The following is a 20,250-nucleotide window of genomic DNA, read 5'->3' as shown; positions in this document are numbered from 1 at the left end:
TATTTACCCAGAAAGGCAACAGATCATTTTACAGACTAGGTGGTCATTGCGCTAAAGTGCCTCTGTTTTTCTCTGAATTCCTTCCCACACTCTCTGCCTTTATTGACCACTGTTTGAGAAAACGTGTCTGTGGCTCAAATGCTGTCATAAGAATCTGGGCAGCTTTTCGCCAACCCCTGCGCATCATTGGGGGGTGGGAATTGATTTTGGATTCTAAATTGGGTCATTTTTATCATGTGCTGTCATCAATATATAATTTAAAAGCATGGCCTGAAGCGAGCATTGCAGGGCTGCTCATTGGAGTTTTACTAGGCCCAGGAGAGCAGGCTCCCATGTGCCACTTTCAGTTAATGCATGCCACTATGTGTGAGGATTCCACCATCACTCGTGATTTATACCCCCAGAGGAACAAAGATATAGCAGTACATAGGCATTCGCCTCCTGTATTGCAACATTTATGTGGTGCTCTTAGGTTTTTGCCGGGTCTGCCAAGACCATGCTTATCTGTATCTATCTTGAAAACCATCTTGTAGGTATTTGTTCTCAACATGCCACACTGGTTGTTTCTTTTTCTTCCCATTCCAGAAAATTATGCTCTGGTGAATTTCAAAGTAATCACCGTTATATTGTTGTGAACTAGTATTTAAACCATTGCATCTACAGTAGTATCATGTCGTCTCTCTCTTAAGTGTTTACAGTGATATGGCTCAGGATTCTGGGGGACGTTAGTGACACTGAGGAGATTCACTGTCTAAGCTGCCTAAGCTTTTGTCACATGACTTGTTTTTATCAGTTTAGTGTGTTTTGGAATGTAGGATGAAAACAGGTACGTTTGTCTAGAGCACACTAGCCAAACCCCCCATCACATCACAAACTTCTTCCTTTATGTAGTATAGACCATATTGTGTTTGTTTGCCTTGATGATGTAAATGATGCGGAGCTTCTGAAGTTTGTCCTCAGGCTTTATGGAATGATTTTAATTTAGCAGCCCTTTATTTCCAAAATAAATCAGAACAGGTCCTGACTATGACCTTTCTCTTACATGTTGATGATTTGCATTTTCCACCTTCCTTTTTTTTCCAGCTCTGTGATATGGAGTCACACTGTGTGATCCATATTCAAATATTATTTAAATCAGTTGCACTGCATTTGCATCTGAAATTGAGGATTTGAAGCCAGGTCACCTGCATACTGATCAGAGGGACAACCTTCACTGGAGTGAGGTTGATATTGCAAATAAATGGGACAGGGTATTAATAATGGTCATGAAAGGGGTGTTCTATATTGCGTACCACCATAGCCGAGTGTTTTTCCTCAGCATAATGAATCTGATATCATTCTCAACCCCTTTTGCTTTCAGCTCAGGAAATGATTATGCTCTGTTACAAATAGAGAGACCCAACCATGGTGTCACTTTTTGGGATAAAATTACCCACAAGATGGTGGCTTCACACACCAAATAACCTTTTAATATTTATGGCCAGGAAAAAAAATACAAATAATGCTATTTTACCAACAGTACTCATGGTGCTCTGCAAGCTAAATAATGTCATATGGCAGCACTATTGTGAGTTTGGAATGACAGATTTACTCAGACAGAGAAAATTACTTAAATAACAACTTTTGGAAAACAGTTTGTACAGTCAATTGCACGTCTATGCTATCACTTTTAAGGATAGCATGGGCATAGATTATTAATTGTCAATACACAATGCTGTGATGGTTTTCTGGCAAACTGTTACTAAAACCTGAATAACATTTTGTCATCAACTAAATAGTTTACTAAATACAGAGTATCCCCTGTCTTTTTAAGTAATATGGAATATTTCAAATAACCAAAAACAGTGTAAACAGGTCTAACTAACACATTTTAAGTGAGCTAGACCATGTATTTATAGCATTTTAGTTCAGGTTCAGGTTCAGCTGGTTCACTGGTGCTGTTCTTCAGACTAAGTGTTGCTCTTCAGATTTTTTCCCTTCTTCGTGCACCTTGGAAGTAGGTGAAGTTTTGCCAGAAATCCCTATTCCTCTTCTTTAGGTAATCTTCAACACAAACAAGTTAGTGAAAGCTGGCTAATGGTAGCTTGCGACATTACCAGAACCATGGAGTAAGGTCCTGAGCAAATACTCTGAGCTGTATTTGAACCTCTACTTCAAGACTTGATGCAGTTTTGCTATTACATTTCTAAATGTGTTTGTCTTACTTTCATAAATCAACCCCAGCATGAAGGAAAGACCCAGGCCTAATTTGAATTTGATTTGTGTAGCTTAAAGCTACAGTATCTTAAAACCCTACTGTTCAGCTATGTTTATTCATTCATTTGTATTTCAGTTTATATATGGTTATATATCAAAGCTGATATTAGTTCTGCTGTTCTACTGTGATCATGATTAAAATGCTGTGCCAAGAAAAATATGCATGCCAGTTTGATGGTCCAACCACAAGTCAGGTGTATTGGTGTCCCTAGTTTTCCTCTCCTTTGCCTTGACATGGCATACCAGCTGAGACTTGCTCTTTACAGAAAAGTCTGTTTTTATTCCACCAACTGAAGCAGAGGTAAGGAGGGACAGAATCGATTGTTGTGGGCCAAATTGAACCTGTGTTGAGCTGCAGGCAGCCACGAGATAAAGCCTCTGACGATGTCTGCTGTGTTTATCATCAGGTGGCCTTTTCTGTGTGTGCTATGCTGCGATTTTGATGTGTTAAGTCATAATAGGGGAGCCACCATTCTTTGGAGGAGCTGCCAATAAAATCGCAGACAGAGGGGATTATATTTCATGTCAGCCCATTATTGTTTCCAGCTTCCTCTGTACACTTTGTTTCACCTGGAGAGGCCTCTGCCTCAATTTTTCTGCTTTCTGTCCTGCTTTGCCTTGATCCGTTTTTGTTCATATTCCAGAGGTACAGTTTTGAATGTAATGCTCTTTAAATGGTTTGCATTGTAACTCATTGAGGGCCTCTACATAGAAGTCAGACTAGTAAACACAATTTCAACAGAATTGTTTTCTCATAACTTAATGAGATTATTTTACTAATTTACATATGTCACAAATACGCCGATACTGAATATATCAGTAAAATATTTAAAGGTGACTTATATTTTTCCAGTGAAATTATCTGGCCTTGCTGTACAATATCCACTTGTTCTGACTACAGTTTTATTAAACTAGATTAATTTAGTCCATAAATCTTTTTCTTCCAACAGCAAGTAACATCAGATAATGTTACTGACCGACACATAACTTGGTAAGGTGTTTCTTAATAGTAGTAGTTCAACAGGTCGTGTGGCTAAATCATCTTCTGAGCAAAAGATATTGTGCGGAGGAAACAGTTTTACCAATCAGGAGCAACAGTGTGTGATTCCACAGATGCGGTGTCATAGTTCTTATTTTCCATAAACGGGAAAAACAAACAAAAAAAGGTTACTTTTTATGAAGTTTTAGTCTCATTTTCATTATTTTTCATCATAGTTTTCATTAGTAAAATTAACAGTTTCTCCCTCCACCAACAGAGATAAATTTCCACTGTTAAAGTTCTCCTTTGTGTGTAAAACCTAAAACCTCAGTCTTAAGAAGCTCTGTTCCAGGATAGCTTGTCCTATGAGGACCTCATGTTGTAAGCCACCCCATGCTCAGTGGAGTGTTCTAACTCTGTTACACCAGTCGTTATCTGAGATGACCAGCTAAATACTGTGCACCTGTTTCCATAGAAGGTGGGCAACAGCCTCGTAGCTAATCAGGCAGGCCATTAGCAGGGAATGACAATGACTCCAGTAATTTTATGGGCACATTTAAAGCTTCCTTCTTTGAGGGAGACAATGATAATCCCTTTTTTCTGCCCTTGGGCTATGCTTCCAAGTTGACTTAATCTAGTGCAGAAAAGAACCGTAGCTGTACTTTTCAAGCATGCACCATAGATCTCTATAATGTGTTTGCTGGCTATGCATTTGCCCACTGTACTTACAAAGGCCCCCCACCCCTCGGTATAAAGGAAAAAATCTACAGCTATCTACAGCTAAACCTCTCAGTGTTTTTCCAGAAATGCTTAGAACAAAGTATTCACTTCTGGGAGTCATTGCTTGCAGTCACAAGCCCTACCCTGAGTGAATTTGACTGTGTGGATATTAAAGAGGATGGATATTAACAACATACCCCAGTAAGGTCCCTAGTTTCCTGTCAGGTTTTATGGCTTCCTCTTGTCCCACTTTACCTTCAAGTGCTGACCACCTGCAGTCAACAATTGACAAAAAAAAGCCACATAACCGTGGCCGCAACTGAAAGAACCCTTACAGTGTAATAACAGTGTAATTTTCCCTTCTGTCCATATTTTCCTGTATGAAAACTCAAACCCCTCAGTCAGAAGCTTCTAGTTTAGGTGTGTCTGTTTTATCATCCCCTTTATATGGGTTTTATAAAGAAATAGCCATTTAAGTTAGGTCATCAAGAAATAGCTTTCGTTTGGTGCAATTGCCCTATCTTGCTTTAGTAAGGGGATTTAAGCCTCTGTAGGTCTAAATACTAACTCCACAATTATCATCACTTGGTGACCCAATGGCTGCTTAAATAGTATGAAGGAAGAGGATCTTTTCACACAAACATCTTGAGATGAGCTTTTTTGACTACATTGTGTTGCTTAATTCATTGTCTCATACAGCATTAAATTTGATTTAAACTCTGACCAAATCTGCCATACGCTTTTCAAATCAGATAGCACTGAGAAACATATTCTAAATGCAGTATAAATCCAGGTCCAGGTCCACCTTAAATTAGCCTCCAGAAAAACTGTTTCTCCAGTGACTGAAATCATTTTGTAATAACGACCCCCCCAGGATATGTTTTGAAAACATAGTCCTGGTACTCTGAAGGTTAAAATTTCATTTTCTTGGTGACCTATATTCGTGGAGTAGTACTGTACATTCAGGGCACTGACAGCTTTCAGCAAAGCCTAAAGCTGTTGGTTATTACAATAGGCTGTTTTGCTGCAAGCTACAAAACTACTACCCCTAAGTAATGGCTAAATGGGAGCGCACAGTGAAGCTGCCTTGGGCTACACGATAACAGCACAAACACCCCAGTACTGTATGTCTTTTGCAGTTCTAGTTCCCTAATGTTTTTGCCAGCCTTTGGGCACTTAGCAGTTTTTTGCATATATAGAAAATGAGTCTTGTAATTCTATTTTTTGGGATTATTAGGGAAAAAAAAAACCTGAATATTTTTCCTCTCAAGTTTTGTAGTGTGAAGTGTGAAGGAGTTAGGGCCAGATGTATCATTGTTATGATTTGTGTGAACACACTGGGACACCATCCATTTAGATGGATTATTTTGTCATTAATGTAGCTTTTTTGTTTTTTACATTTTTGAATAGGTGTCCTTGGGTGAGAGAGCTTTCATTGACAAATTCTCAGCAACAAAATACTTGGCTGTAGATGCTGTAGCTGAACCCTTTTGTGACTATTGAGCATCTTTCATAGATACTGAGGATTGTAGATTCACCTAAACTACACAGTGTACATCACAGAACAAATCTGACAAAATCCACCTGAGCCAAGCACGTACACAAGTTTGGCTTTGTTCCTTGTTAGTTCAATGGCTGTGGTGGTTGAGATGGAATATGACATACTGTAACTATGCAGGATATCGTTTGAATAATCTGGTTTTGACTCAAAGCAAATAGCATAAAGGTTGGAATGTATTCTGCTTCTACTTTTAGCCCTTGCCCTTTTTATCAGAAAGATTTGGAATATGTATGCTGTTGATTTGTATAATGACAGTTTGGCTCGGTGTTTGCTGTAATTCATATCAAAGGCATGTTTTTGTTGCAGTACACTGTCACTGTGTTGTTTAAATGCAGTTACGGGGGAGATAGATACAGTTTAACCATTGCTATTTGTGCCTGTTGTTCCACATATGTTATTATCCTGTATAAGAGTAAACTACACATTATTTTTGGCGTCTACAGAACATTTGTTCTATAATAACACACAGTGCACCAGTTGGAAAACATTTGCAATAAGGATGAATAGTAAAACGAGGACTAGTCACTTCTAAAGAGTTATTTTATATTTTATATTCTTCATTATTTTCATGTGTCTTTCAGCTCAAAGAAGATTGGTCTAAATAACTTTGTGCTAAATGAGATTATGGCATTTCAATGTAAGTATAATACATTTAAAATGGCCACTAGCAAATGTGCATCAGCCCTAGTCATCACTAACCCTCTCTGTTTGCCTGGGGAAGGTCTAGAGCACTATGTGTCATCTCCAGTTCACATGGACTCACCAGCTGTTTCTTTTCACTTCTCATTGAGAAGCATTTGAGGCCGTAATGATCCCACCTCTCTTTGTAGAGACACGCATGACAACTAGTAGAAGTAGCCAGAGTTGCATCAATAACATACTCGCTAACCGGCTGCCCACACACAACCCTGCCAGTTGCATTTGGTGGAGCACCAAGGCAATCTAAGAGCACTTCAAAGAAATGGTTTTGGTTTTGAGTTTTAATATTATTTTGATATTTAGTTATTTCCAAGCAGTTGATGGTGTATTTTAAGTACAAACGCTTGAAATTAAAATTAAATCAGTTTCAGTGGTTAAGGTTTAGCTAAGGGGCTAGGCAATGTGTTATGTCAATGGCAGATCCCTACAAATATATTAAAACAAGGGTGTGTCTGTGTGCGCGCCCATGTTTATATTTATCAGTTTTTTTCACGTTCATAAATACAGTAAAAAAGTAAAGTAAAAGCCAACTAATCGCTCCATTTTTTTTTATTTTATTTTTTTACCCATCTATGTTTCTGTGCTTTTTGGTCATGCCACATATGTCACAGTCATGGATCGCTCCCAATGCTGTATTCAGACTCTTTGTATCGGGGGGTGGGGGGGGGGGGATAAAAACAAGAAAATCAGCCAGTTAATTCATCTCCCAGCTCGAAAGTCTCATTACACTGCTGATGAGTTTAAGGATTGCCTGAGGTGGAAAGGGGCTGTGTTTATGGCTCGGCAATCGTGCGTACCGAGTCTCCTTGTCTCATGTGGATGGAAAACAAAAGACATGCCAACACTCCAGCCAAATGAATACTGAACACATCCCTGCTTAAACACTTCATGATTGTACACTTATTTAAACATATCTTTCTAAAAGAGATGTTCTGCGAAGTCTCCGTATAGTGGCTGCTAAATGAAGACACATATCGTTGGTAGGAGAATTGATCTGACCTTTCTCGTTGTGTAAGGGATATGAATCTCTTCGCATCTACTTTGTTAGTGTGACATAGGGACACAGGATATCCTAATTTAGGCAGTAACATGTAGGTCACAGCACGGCTACATGCAGAAGTGGAACAAGGATAAGTAACCTACATGCCTGCTCTTATATCTTTTTTTTTTAGAAACTATGTAGGTATCTGTTTTAGCAGGTAGTTGAAACATATACTGTACATGTACATGTTTTTTCCCAAAAGATGCCAAGTATTAAATTAAATATTCAGATCTTGTCAGATTTGTCCATGAATTAGGCACCACTCAGCAATGTGTGTAAAGTTGAATTGGCATGACAGGGTCACAGGCTGACTTGTGTTGACTGGTGTGACGGCCACTCGTTCATGTCTGTAGTAACTGTAAATTTCTTTCGAGATTCTTTTGCAGAAAGTTACTGTAAGGAAAAATTAGTCAAAATCTGACATTTGACATTGAAAACATCACATTTTCAAACACAGAGTCTCTTTGTGGTTATTGTAGGGTCAGTTTGTTTATGACCTAATACTCTTGTCAGCTGGTTGCTTTGAGTGCACATATATGAGTTGGAGAGGTTCGGCTGATAGTTCTAACATATCTCTGCTGTATTTAGATTGAGGACTGTGCCTTTAACTAAATAATTCAAAATGCTTTCTTGCTGCCACTACCAAATACCTTGTACCCAGTTCCAGAGCTTCCAGTCAGTGAGTCTATTTAACTCATTCAGTTACCTTTCTATCCCCTGCTCCGCTCCTGTTGTTAGGGAACCACCATAACCAGTCATCTGCACTGGGAGATAAAACCAATATGCTGAGGGGATGTGACCTACCATCTGACAGATGCCTCTTCAGTATGACTGCTCAGCTTAAAGCCAATCAAGAAGAGCCTGGCTGCCTTTTCGCCTCCAATGAATACATAATTTCCATCTAAATCTCATCAATAATCAGGGATAGCGATGGCAGCAATTGGCGTGATTGCCAGAGATCACAGAGCAATACTTGGAAAATGTAACGGATTGCTGTCTCCCTGGATGGATGGTGTAAATCAAACAGACTGATTAAAAGCTGACATTCCTCATTGTCAAACTGGACTGCTGCTGGGTAGTGTGGTCGCTTGACGGCTGTGACCTGAGATATACTGTGAAAATGCTCTTTCAAAAAAAAAAAAGACACAAAAGACAGTCTTCACCCAGATGTATCAGTGACAAATGCTGAATAATAATCTACGTACTTAGCTGTGAAGGTTTTATTAGAATCACATGTGGTGATTGTGGGGGACAAATATCTCTGTGTTTCCTCATCAACAAAAAGAACAGAGTGAGGCAAACACTGTGCTTGAGTCATCACCCACCCACGCATTCTTCTCATGAGTCATGCACCACCACACGTGTAGATGGTTAAGCATTAGAGAATCCAATTTCTGAAATATGCGCAGTGGTACAAGTAGTAATTTGAACAGTCACATTTTAACGAATTAAATAATTAAGAAAAATCATTAATTCAGAAATGTGTCCATGTGAGGTCGATGGCATTTACCTCTCTGGGTTTAAGGTAGAACTAATCCTAATATACTGTATGTGTATTGAAGATCACATTGCTTAATTAAGAGCATGTCAGGAGTTATGTTTGCTACTTTACATACTAATAACACTGTGATAAATAATAATGGACCTCAGCAAGTTGTGTGCACATATTACATTCAAATAGATGCATTTAATGTAATTAATAGTATTTCTTAATTATATTATTGAAATCAATCACCAGTTTCAGACAGTGAAGTATTTCAGTTAAGACATTTTTTATTTCTTTATAACATATTGCATTTATGGTTTATTTAAGCATTGTCGTAGTCTATTAGCAAAATCACCAGAAAATGTTGCTAAACAAACCATCCCTTTGCTGATTTAGTTGAAACAAGTATTGGCAATTTCTTTCTGTAAGCAATCTCATATAGTAACTGTATGAGAAGAGTCACACTCATCAGTCTTCACAAAAAAAAAAGAATGTTTAAATGAATTAACTTTGGTAAGATTTGTGTAAATATGCCCCTGTGAAGAGTTCCCTCTGTCTGGCAACAGTGTCTCTCACAGAGGGAGCTCTTGAGCCACAAATGGGAACATAACAGTAAATCAAATGACGGGAGGGGAAAGGGAGAGTCTAAGAAAAGAAGGGAACAAAGAGTGACTAAGATACAGGGTGAGGGAAAGACATGAAAAATTGTGATATAAAGTGATGACATTTTATGACATTATTAAGCCACCTACTGTACCTAACCTAACCCAACTATTTGACCTTGATGCTGTTTTCAATCCACCAACCACCAGTGTCCCACTGAGAGTAATCAAAAATGGAGTTTTCTTTCTCTGAATGAAAATGCATAAACAAGCATGATAAATAATTTTAACTTTAAAAAATAAGGTTACCAAAGGTTAAATAAGTGTAGCCTTGGCTTTATTAGTTAGTGTATCTTTAAGCCAGCTATTACAGATTGACAGGCAGGTTAGCATTAGTCCCTATTGAACTGAAGTATTTCCAGAAAGCAGGCTATCATTTTGTCCACTCTTCAAACTATCCACTGAAGTTCAGCCCACTCCCAACCTTTAATTCTGTAGAGAAATACAACTGAAAGGAATCAGGACACCCATGAATTACTGTATCACAATTATTATTCTATGAACTGCTCGTGATTGAACTCTATAATTTTTCCCTTTGTGGTTTTTAAACTTAGAGATCCTCAGGTGCTAGACTAATCATATTTGGTGCATGTACAAGGACCTAAGTAATTTATAAATAATCCTACGGATGAATTAATAATAATAATAAATCAATCAATAAATAAATCCATTCCATATGTTTGAATGTTGCCTTCAGTTTCTGATTTCCCTTTGTATAAACACTGCTGCTGTGGTCAACTTCAGGTCAGTTATAATGGATTGATGGTGACAAGTTTTCATGGTGAAAAACGGTATCAAAAGAGGTCTCTCAACCCACAGAGAATTATCACCCCACTCTGTGGCTCATGGAGCATTTTCACTTTTTTGAAGTGATTTGTTTTGATTTTCTGGCTTGAAAACTCTCATCAACCTTGTTCATGAGCTGCAGCACTTTTTAGCTAAAAAGTTGATAAACATGCTGTCACCTACCTCTCCAGAACTGGCCACTAGCGAAAAACATAGTAAAGAATACAACAGAACATCTAACAAGCTAAAGGACCCTATATTTTCCTTGGGAATATGCCAAGACCAGAACAGATCAAAAAGGAGAATCTTAGACTTGTATTCTTCAGGTGACTAACTCGTGACTCATGACTTTAAGTGAATAACAAGTGATATTTTAAATACATCACATTTAGATAATATGACATTTAGGCTATTGCACAAAATGTAGAAATCCCGAGTGATTTACAAAGACTCAGAATTATTATCAATAATGAATTCTAAATTTGTAAACATAAAAATGTTTTTTATATTGCTCCTGCAAAGCAGACCTTGTGCCTTTTACACAAACCATATTTTAGTTACTTATTTGAATACACCATATGGTTTTCTTTTTGTTTGTCTTTTCTACAAAGGTGAGACAGAATTGCTCTGTGTGATAGCTCAGGTGTCTCTGTGTGTGTGCGTGTGTGCAAGAATGTGTGGGTCTATGTGTGTGTTTTTGTGTGCATCCTTGAGCTTCTAATGGCTGCCTGCAGCTACTGCATATTAATTGATGTTGTTGTACTTAATGTTAAATATTTAAAAGCTGGTATTTTGTTTTTGCTTCATTTACTAGGTGCTTTTTTTACTGATAAATCCTAAGACAGTTGTCAAATACAAATACTGTGGGACTTAATCATATTTTTACATCATCATACTTAGAACTCTGTGCTCCATTTCCTGGCCCTGTATTTGCAGATATCAGGCCAGTCAGTAAGTCAAGTAAGGTTTTGGCTCTCTTAGATCTAGAAATGTCAAGTGAAGTGTGTCCCTTAGAGGTGTCAGGTGAAATAGCCATGGCTGTGTGATAAGGTGCAACTTTGAAGTTGTGAATGAGGTTAGAGGCATGAGTCAACCTCTGCAGGCTATTATGATCACCACGCCCCCATCGCTGAGCATCTCTCCTGTCTACTACACTCACACAAGTCATCTCCTTCCCCTGCCTCCTGAAGCTCCCTGCGGTCTGATTTGGAGTACTTGACATTACAAATCAGTTATTTACCTGCAATATTATGTTGAAATGATATATGTTTGTATTTACTTTTTCAGTCAGAGTTGCTGTCAGCAATACTGTGGGAATTAAGATAAATATGATAATTACTTATTAAATAAATTCAGTTTTATCTGCTGTTTAAGCAGTGAACAGTCATTAGATAACTGTAATTAATTAGCTCTTGTGCTAGCATGTGTTGCTTTCACAAAGATACCGGAGACTATGCATCTGTTAATTTACCTTGATGAGGACAGAGTTGAGTTTTTACTCAAAAATATCCTCCAGCTAGCCATCTATTTCACTCGACAGCTCACTCATTTCAACAACCAAGCCAACACTGACATTGGTATGTGCAAACATGCACGAAACCAGACAACAACACACACTTGGCTCCTCAGGCTATGGTCACTCATCTCCCATTGGTGTCTTTGATGCACCGAATGCTTTGCCTTAAAAAAAAAAAAAAACAGGCTCCATAACCACCCAGCTGTATACTCCTAACTCATACCTTTCTGTTGTTTGTGGGACATCAGAAACATATCATAACAATATCACAGAAAAATATGTCTGGGCAAAGAGAAATGACCATCTTCAAGTGAGTGACAAACATTTAGGTGGTTGATTGTTGCGAGAGATGAGGTAAACCACTGTGTCCCTGTGAGTTCCTTATTCTTTTTATTGCAGAGGGCAGAGACTCACATATAGCAACAGCACATCACCCTGACTGATTTCCTTAGCACTTCCTGGGGAATTGTCATCACCCCAGGTCAATGTCTAAACTTTCCCATGCATCAAAATATATTGTAATTGACTCCATTTGTAATTCCTCCAGAGATCTGGCACTGGGCTGTAGCTCTGATGGCTGCCAAAAGCAATAAAGTCTCATAGACATGACCCTCATTGTAAACAAGGCCTCCTTCCAGAGTGTGAGGTACAGTAAAGTGTGGTGTGGTTTTTTTGGGTGTCTGGCTGTACTTTTGCACTTTGGCTCCAGCCCATGCTTCCATTCAAGTGGTGCAATTTTAAAATTATGTATTTCTCATGTCATGTTTTATTCTTCTTGGGTTAATGCAAAGGCAGTCCAATCCTTTTCCATTATAGTTCTTGCAGCAGTTTTAAAATATGGGATAACCTGACAGTGCAAAACAGAGCTTTTTCTTTTCTTTTTTTCCTTCCAACATAGTTTTTATAGATACCAATATTGGATGGGAAGGAGATACAGTAAATACTGCATTGCACAGTACTCTGCATTATAGATATGTTATAATGCAGAGTGCTGTAGCTGTAATAATTAATGTCACAGTAATTAATATAATAGCACTGCTAATGTGTTTTGAGTAATGTTTGTGTGCTGCTGTGGTATAAAATAATATAACAAAAAGGGACATCATCAGTTATTGCCCAACCTTTCTATCAGTACTACAATATATTATATATAATTTATATTTTTAACTTAATGTTTTTATCATATTAGAAAATAATTTATCTGTAATTTTAACTGCATCTTTATTTATTGAAAAGACTGGAGTGTGCAGTCATTGCTGCAGTAGGCATTTGCAGATTAACCACTACATATGTCAACCTTTTGGTTTTGCTCTTGGGGGGGAGGCCATCGGTTCTAATCAGAGGACAAATCCTTCATTATGATAACAGTTACATAGAAGGCTTAAGAAAATGCAAATTAAAAGAGGAAATAGAGCAAAAGTAAAAAGGATTTACCCTTTTATGTGCATGCAATTAGTGCAACATTGATGGGAAATTGCAATTGTGATTGTTGTGCATAGTGTGAATTTGTGTCCTCTGAGTGAAATTAATTGCATTGTCTATGAACGACTGTGTATTTTCTGGTATGATGTAATAATCTTATTTCTTCTGTATGTGTTGATTTATTTATAATTCAACACAACTGATCCATTTAAATATTTATAAAAAGATAAGTAACTTGAATTTTTTTTTCCAAACAAAGCACAGCACTGAAAAAAAAAAAAAAGATGATAGAAATTCTGCCTGATAACCAAAATCTGTGCCAAGATGTTTACAGTTACTAAATAATAATAGTAATACTAATACTAAATAAAGGTTTCCTCCATCTCTTTGTTTATGCTGTCCATTAAATATCCTCATTTGCCACTTTCTCCTGCCTGCTGCTTTCAACATCACATGAGCTGAGGTAATCAAAAAGAACAATGTGACTGCTTTGTCACAGCAACAATATCACTTTCACTCCTGCAACTGGAGCTGCTTTGATTCCTGCTGAAAGGGGAACACACAGAGTTGTGTTTATCCTTTTGTCTCTTTCCTCTGCTGTACTCTAGTCTGCCTCCCACTTCATCTCCGATTCACTTTCAGGTGCCACCAACGGCTAAATGAAAAAAGACAAAGCATGATTTTTATTTTTGAAAAAATATGAAATATATTAATGAATTTATTTTAAAAATAATTCTCTGTCGTTCTATAGGGGCAAGGAGGTATTTCAAATAACCATAATTTGTATGAAATGTTCTTAAACAGACATAAGATTCATCATTGTCTTAGTATCATCCTGCTGATCAATAGCCAATTTTACCCTGATGTGATGAATATGCCTTCGAGCTGACATTATGTGTATCTGGTCATGTGTAGAGTCCCCTCAAGGTCGTCCTCCCTTTACACTGTGTTGTATATGCAAAGAGGTTGTGAGAGGAGGTTTGAGGCGGAGATAACAAGCTTGGGTAAGATTAATTCTTCAGGGTCTTAAAGGTTTTAACATCTATAATCTCTAGAGCTTGGAAGACCTTTTACATATGATTGAAGTGCTGATATTATCATGGCCACATACAGTACATTTATCTGTAGCGAAATAATGCGATGATGTAAATAATAATGACTTATTCAACTGATACTGATAAGGATACTTTGGTCATTAGTGCTATTTTTATTATCATTATGATTATTGCTATTATTATTTTCCTTTTTTTGATCCCGGCTTTGACACAATACCAAAGTTTTCAAAGAGCTTTGACTTTAAATCATGTAGTAATGTCCTCATTATGCAAGTTGAACTAAATCAAGTCATTATGGTCTCAGTTTCCAGTGATAATTCTTGGTCCTTATTACAGAACCTTCTTGTTACCTGCCCTTCATAAACATAAACAGCCAAGTTTAACATTCATATGGAACACAAACTTTTCAGGTGAACCACCGCCATGTTTAGTGTGTTAACTTCATCATCAAGTATGGCATTTTTCACTGATGCATTTTAATAAACATATCACCCTGACACACAATTTCTACTAAGCTTATTTTTACTTTCTGTGTTTGTGCATCTCTTTTGTGTTTTCAGTGTTTTCTACACACCCATAAACATACTTTTACTTGGCTAAGGTGATGAATGCATTTATGAACGACCTTCTCCTCTGGTTTTATGTTGCATTTGTCTTTGTTTTCACAAGTGTGTAGATTATTTAAAACTTGATCTTTTATGCTACGTTGGCAGCAACGTTGAAAATAAATCTCAATTTCCTTTGTAACCTTTGGCAGCATCGCAAGAGCACTGGATGAAAGATTGGTATTATTTGTCTATAAATCAAAATGAAAATTGCTCCCTTCTACAAATGACTGAATATAAAGTTGACATCTTCACATTATAGCGGTTGATTTGGTATTGTGAGCTACACAGTATTTTTCCCTGGCAGTTTATTTGAAGGAAACGGGGTAAAGCTTAATGAAATACTTTTTGTCTGTCTTTTGTTCATGGGGATGAGTAATGCATCAAGGGCCAGTCTCATATCAATAACTGACGGATGTTGACCACCGAGGAGTTTTCGGTGTCATCTGTGTTATTCACACAAGTTAACTTCTTGTCTTTCAAATAGCTTTTCTCTTTGTTGTACTCTTTTGTGTCCCCCATGCATCACTCATCCTTTGCAGTTATTTCTGTTTACTTGACAGGAGCACAGCCAACTAAAGCATACAGCAGACAACTTAAAGCAATGACATTTTTTTGATTGTTTGTTTTGGAAGGAGAAATTGTATGCATTTGTCTGACTTACAGAAAGATTTTTTTTTCTGTGTTATTGAACGACACTGGCAGGCCTTGCTAAGTAGTCATTAGAATAATTTTACATTTTTAAGAAATTCTCTCTGCCTGGAAAGATGGAACGTACAACCCCGCTATCCTCTCTGTTTCTCCTCTGATCCATTTGAAATATGCATTAAGAAGATACTGGTGTTGCCATGTTTTGTCCCCTGAAAATAGCAGCATTATTTTTGTGGTAATTTTACTAATGATATCCCAAAAGAATCCATGCGAGAATCTGTAGACGCTAGATTATTAGAGCAAGGAAGGATAGTAATATTAATGTATATGGATTTCTAAAAAGCATACAATTTCCTGTAGAATCAAACAATGTTCAATGTGAAGACCAAAGCACTGTATACACTTCAACTGCCACAGTTATGTGTGCCAGTTTGTCTCAAGGATAAGTAATTCCCATGTAAACAATAGTGTCTATTGTAGTCCCATGGCTTCATTCTGATCCTGTAAATGGCTCCCCTGAAACACCATCACAGTTAGCTTGAGCCACTGTTTCTTGGCTACCATGGTTACTATGATCAGGGTTACAGCCAAATTATTACCCAATACTATCGCTCATGCCACAAGTAGCTATCATAGGCCACAATGAATGACAAAGCCATGGCCTGATACATTCATGTGAATTTAATTGTTTCTTTTCTTGCATCCATCTGCCCACCTCCCTTACTGTTCATTTTCCTTTTCCACCATTAGTGGGGCTGAGATCACAGTGACAAGAGCATGTGGATCTCAGAGGTCCTATCAGTGGAGGAACAGGCTATGTGATAGTGTGGTTTTCTCACTGTCACCCCCAGGAGTCACTTCTGTGAGAATTGAGGAGGAGGAATTGTGAATCCCCCAGTCACAGGATCCATCCAGCCAGCCATCTAGCTGCAAAGTCGAATAATGACAGTGACCTCACCCCTTACTCTTATTGTATTGCTTCTAGACTGATCACAGCAGGCATTTTGGGCACATCCGTGAATGTGTGTGTGTGTTTTCCAGTGGGAATGCACTTTGGATACCTTTATATTTGGGTTGATGGTTGCTTCAGTTTGCTGGGTATGTGATCCACCATCTTTCTATCCAGTCTTATTGTTAGGAAATAAGAGCAAAAAAAAAGAACAAACCCAAGCTATGGAATTGACACAAAGCAAGACAAGGTTGACCTTTGTGTCACCGAGGCCACACGTCTTGACATGTTGTCCATTACTCCTCTCCTCACTCCCTCAGCACTTCAATTACTGTCTAGTGGATGGACTAACCTTGCAGATGTGGGGGTAGCGTAGGGTAAATAATACAATTTGTTAAAGACGACTGTCCTTGTTGGTGCCTGTTTTGGTTATCAATCAGTGTTTCAAGGAAATCACAATGACTAGCTGCAAAGTAGGATGAACCAGTCACTGGTGATGATTGGCCAATGGTTGGACATTCATTATTTCATAGACACAATCAAAACAAGATCATTCATAACTATTGCTAGTAAATAGACTACATCATTCATGTAGCAGAGCTTGTTTTTCTTTTCTTTTACTTCTGCCAAGGAGGTTGTCTGTGTGAATAGCTGTTCAATACCTGTATGGGCCAAACATTCAAATGTCAAATAAACATAACTTTTTACTCACAAGGAGGAAGATAAAACTTTTATTTCAGTGACCCAATGACCTTTCACTTAGCTTTGTCAGTGTGAGGATCCAGCTGGGTTTAAAATGTTGATTGGCATCAGTGTGCAGGCATCACTCTTTTCATCTTTTACCTCACCTCATCATCAGCACAAACTCTGGTTATTCTTGTATAACTACTCATCTTCTCAGTACAGTACAATGTTGGCTGCCCTCTGTAGAACACTTTCTTGTTTTCATCCTTTGGATTTTCAGTTTTGTTCATGAAAGGCCAAGGGCTTTAGTTATAAAAGAAAATCAAAAGCAATTTAAATAAATGAATTGCATAAAAACAGACATGCTTTCAATCAAGTGCTCTGTGTATGTGTATATGTAGTCAAAATTGCAGAGCCTGTGAAATAAAATACATTTTATGACTACAATTCAGATATTCATAATATGAAGACTTATCTTGAAAGGGATCAAGCCACAAGTTTTAGTTTCTGTATATAACTTTAAATTAATGTTTTTTTTCTTTTCTGAGATTCTTCATTCGAAACTCTATGTATGTTTATGTGTGTATGCAAGAGATTGTGTGCAAGTGTGTCAATAGGACTAAACCCTTAACAGGAACCTAAACATGGTACCGCGTCTGTGCTCCTGTCCCGTCTGATCCCTTAAGACACTGCTTGCCTTTTGAAGTCTCCACTTGAAAGGCCTGATCTGAATACTGTGGATTCCACAGCAACTCTGCAAACAGTGATTACAGACTGATTAATGAGCCACTGTAGACACACACACACTGTACACACACATTCACACGTGCTTGCTTTCTAGGCCACACACAAATGGATTATGCAGGAGTCAGTATGTCATAACTCAGTCATAGCTGGTTTTTATTTAAACTTCAACAAAGTTTTCCGGGATCTGTGCCGTTTTTTATCATGTCCCATTAATGACAACATTTTTAATAAACCCAGTATGAGTCAAATTATTGTTACTAATTCATTTCTTGTGTGTCTTTTTGTTGCGTTTTTTTCTGCAGTGTCAGCTGAGATCTTAAAGGGCAGTTTGACTACCATGGAGCGTCACATTCAGAGGCTTGAGAACGACATCGAGAACTTCCCCAAGACAGATGACTCACAAGATAAGTTTGTGGAAAGAATGTCGATATCCTTTTTAATGTGGTCATTTTCACTCCTCGCATAGGTTTATATTTAAAATAGCTTCTCAAAGACATATGTATTCCGGCATATTAGGGAATTGTATGTACCATTTTGTCGACAGCAGTGGCAGAGGTGTGTGATGTTTGTGTTCTGCCTGGCAGTGGGTAAGCAGTTTAAGTCACTTGGTGTGATAGGTGGCACCCAGGGGAACTTGGGGAATGGATCTGCCTGCCTTGCTGTGAGATGTTGATCAGATCTCCCTCTTCACTCCTCCCTGGGTCCCAAGAGTGAAATCATGCCTGTGGCTATTTTTACTGCACTCTGCCACCGCTACCTGTCCCCTGGGGGACTCTAATGGGGGCTCTAGCCCCTCACACCAACTTATCGCCTATCCCTGATTTCATCTCCTGACCGGCCACGAGCCTCTCCACACAACCATCCGTGCGCTATCTTCTCTCATGGCACCTCTCCTGTTTCGATAACAGAGTGTTTCACTTAAACCCAAGCATATCTGCTCCCAAACTGAATTAGCCATGTCTCTGCACTTTCTTGAATGCCCTTTCTGAGAGGAAAGGTCCTCACTGTATAGGTTTGATCGATGGTGGAAATCAAGTCTGTTGTCAATACCCTGAGGCCAGGGTGCCTTTCATGAAAAAAAAAAAACAGTAAAGCAGTCAGCAGTATCTTCTTTGTTTGTTTCTAGCATTATTAAGAAAAGTAAGAATTAGTAGAGTAATTTAACAAGTGAGTAGGTGCACACATGTAAGACAGCATTTAACCTGATTTTTGCTTCCTTTTGCCAGTGATTTATTAAGGCTGACTTTGCACATTGGGTGGTATAAGTGTAATAGCCTCCTAACACATTAACAATCTGCTTCCAGTCAAAGAAGGGCACTTAAATTTGTTTAATTAAAAAAACTGAAGCGGGGACCTCCCTGGTGGCAGCTCGGAGGCAGAGCAGGCAGGCAGGAAAGCTGCTCTGGCCCTCGATGTCAGTATTGATTCTCAGGGTCCTTCGAGAACTAGAGGCTTGAGTGAGAGGAAATGGAGAAGTGTAGATATACTGCAACATGGCTCTACCTCACTGTCTGGAGTTCTTCCCCAGAGAGTGGCAGAAAGAAGCTGGCTGGCCATGACCTGAAACACCCCACTTCCTCCTCTCTCCCCTTCTCCGCATCTCACCTGATTGAGCTTTGGTGCCAGGAAGGAGGCTTAGTAAGATTTAATAAGATCTATTTTGGTCCTTGCCTTATTAAGAGTAGGCACCAGTAGGACAGCGCTGGAAATCACATATATTTAATGGTCTATCTGTGTTGTGTTCCATTTTGGAGTGTTTTCATCATGCTTAATGGTACAGTAGTTTCCTTCCTTTTGTTTTTGCAAGCGGCAGAATTGCTATGGTTTTGCATATTTTTTGATAATAATTTTCACTTTTTTGGGAGACACAGACACATCAAGGCACAGAAAGGAGTCAAATGATGAAAAGTGCATGCTCGTTTGTTCTTTCAGTATGCTCCCTGGAGTGTTTGATCTGCATTTCATCTCCTGTGTATATTAAAGTGATACAATTAATAATAATGCAATCATAATAACAAGGTGTCAGGAAAGTTTTATTTCTACAATGTGGGAGAAATTTGGTGCAGATTTTTTGGCTCTGTGTATTAGAAAACACAGGTGTTTTGTCTTAATTTTCCTTGTACCATACATAGTAATAGAACATTTGAAGTATGCAGTCACATTTTGCTCAACAACTTTAGAGTAGCTGTGGGTCTGTTTGTTACAGTAGGATGTTTGTGTATGGTGTATGTGTGTGTGTGTGTGCACACATGTACAGCTCAATTTAAACCAGTTCTCTGAAGTCTGTCACCCAGGGCAATATTTTCTACCACTTTAAACCTCCTAAGATATCAGATGTTGGGCTGTTTTTGTGGAAGTGAGCATGGTGATGGAAATTAAACCACATACACATGGAGCAAACAGAGAGATAAAGAGATAGAAAGCGGAGGC

At 38.2% G+C, this 20,250-nt stretch overlaps 1 protein-coding gene across 7 annotated transcripts in view; it reads left to right on the top strand.

The window, feature by feature from the left end:
• The window catches only part of diaph2 (diaphanous-related formin 2), a 372,649-nt gene that overhangs the window by 232,300 nt on the left and 120,099 nt on the right, over positions 1 to 20,250 (top strand). For all 7 annotated transcript variants that reach the window (XM_041047578.1, XM_041047581.1, XM_041047580.1 and 4 more), the window contains one exon: positions 18,123 to 18,247. In XM_041047578.1, the coding sequence (XP_040903512.1) occupies positions 18,123 to 18,247 (125 nt within the window). The remainder of the gene's footprint in view (positions 1 to 18,122; positions 18,248 to 20,250) is intronic.

This window comes from Toxotes jaculatrix, chromosome 10 (genome assembly GCF_017976425.1).
Source record: "Toxotes jaculatrix isolate fToxJac2 chromosome 10, fToxJac2.pri, whole genome shotgun sequence".
Taxonomy (NCBI): Eukaryota; Metazoa; Chordata; class Actinopteri; family Toxotidae; genus Toxotes; species Toxotes jaculatrix.
This window is presented reverse-complemented; position numbering and strand designations above follow the sequence as displayed.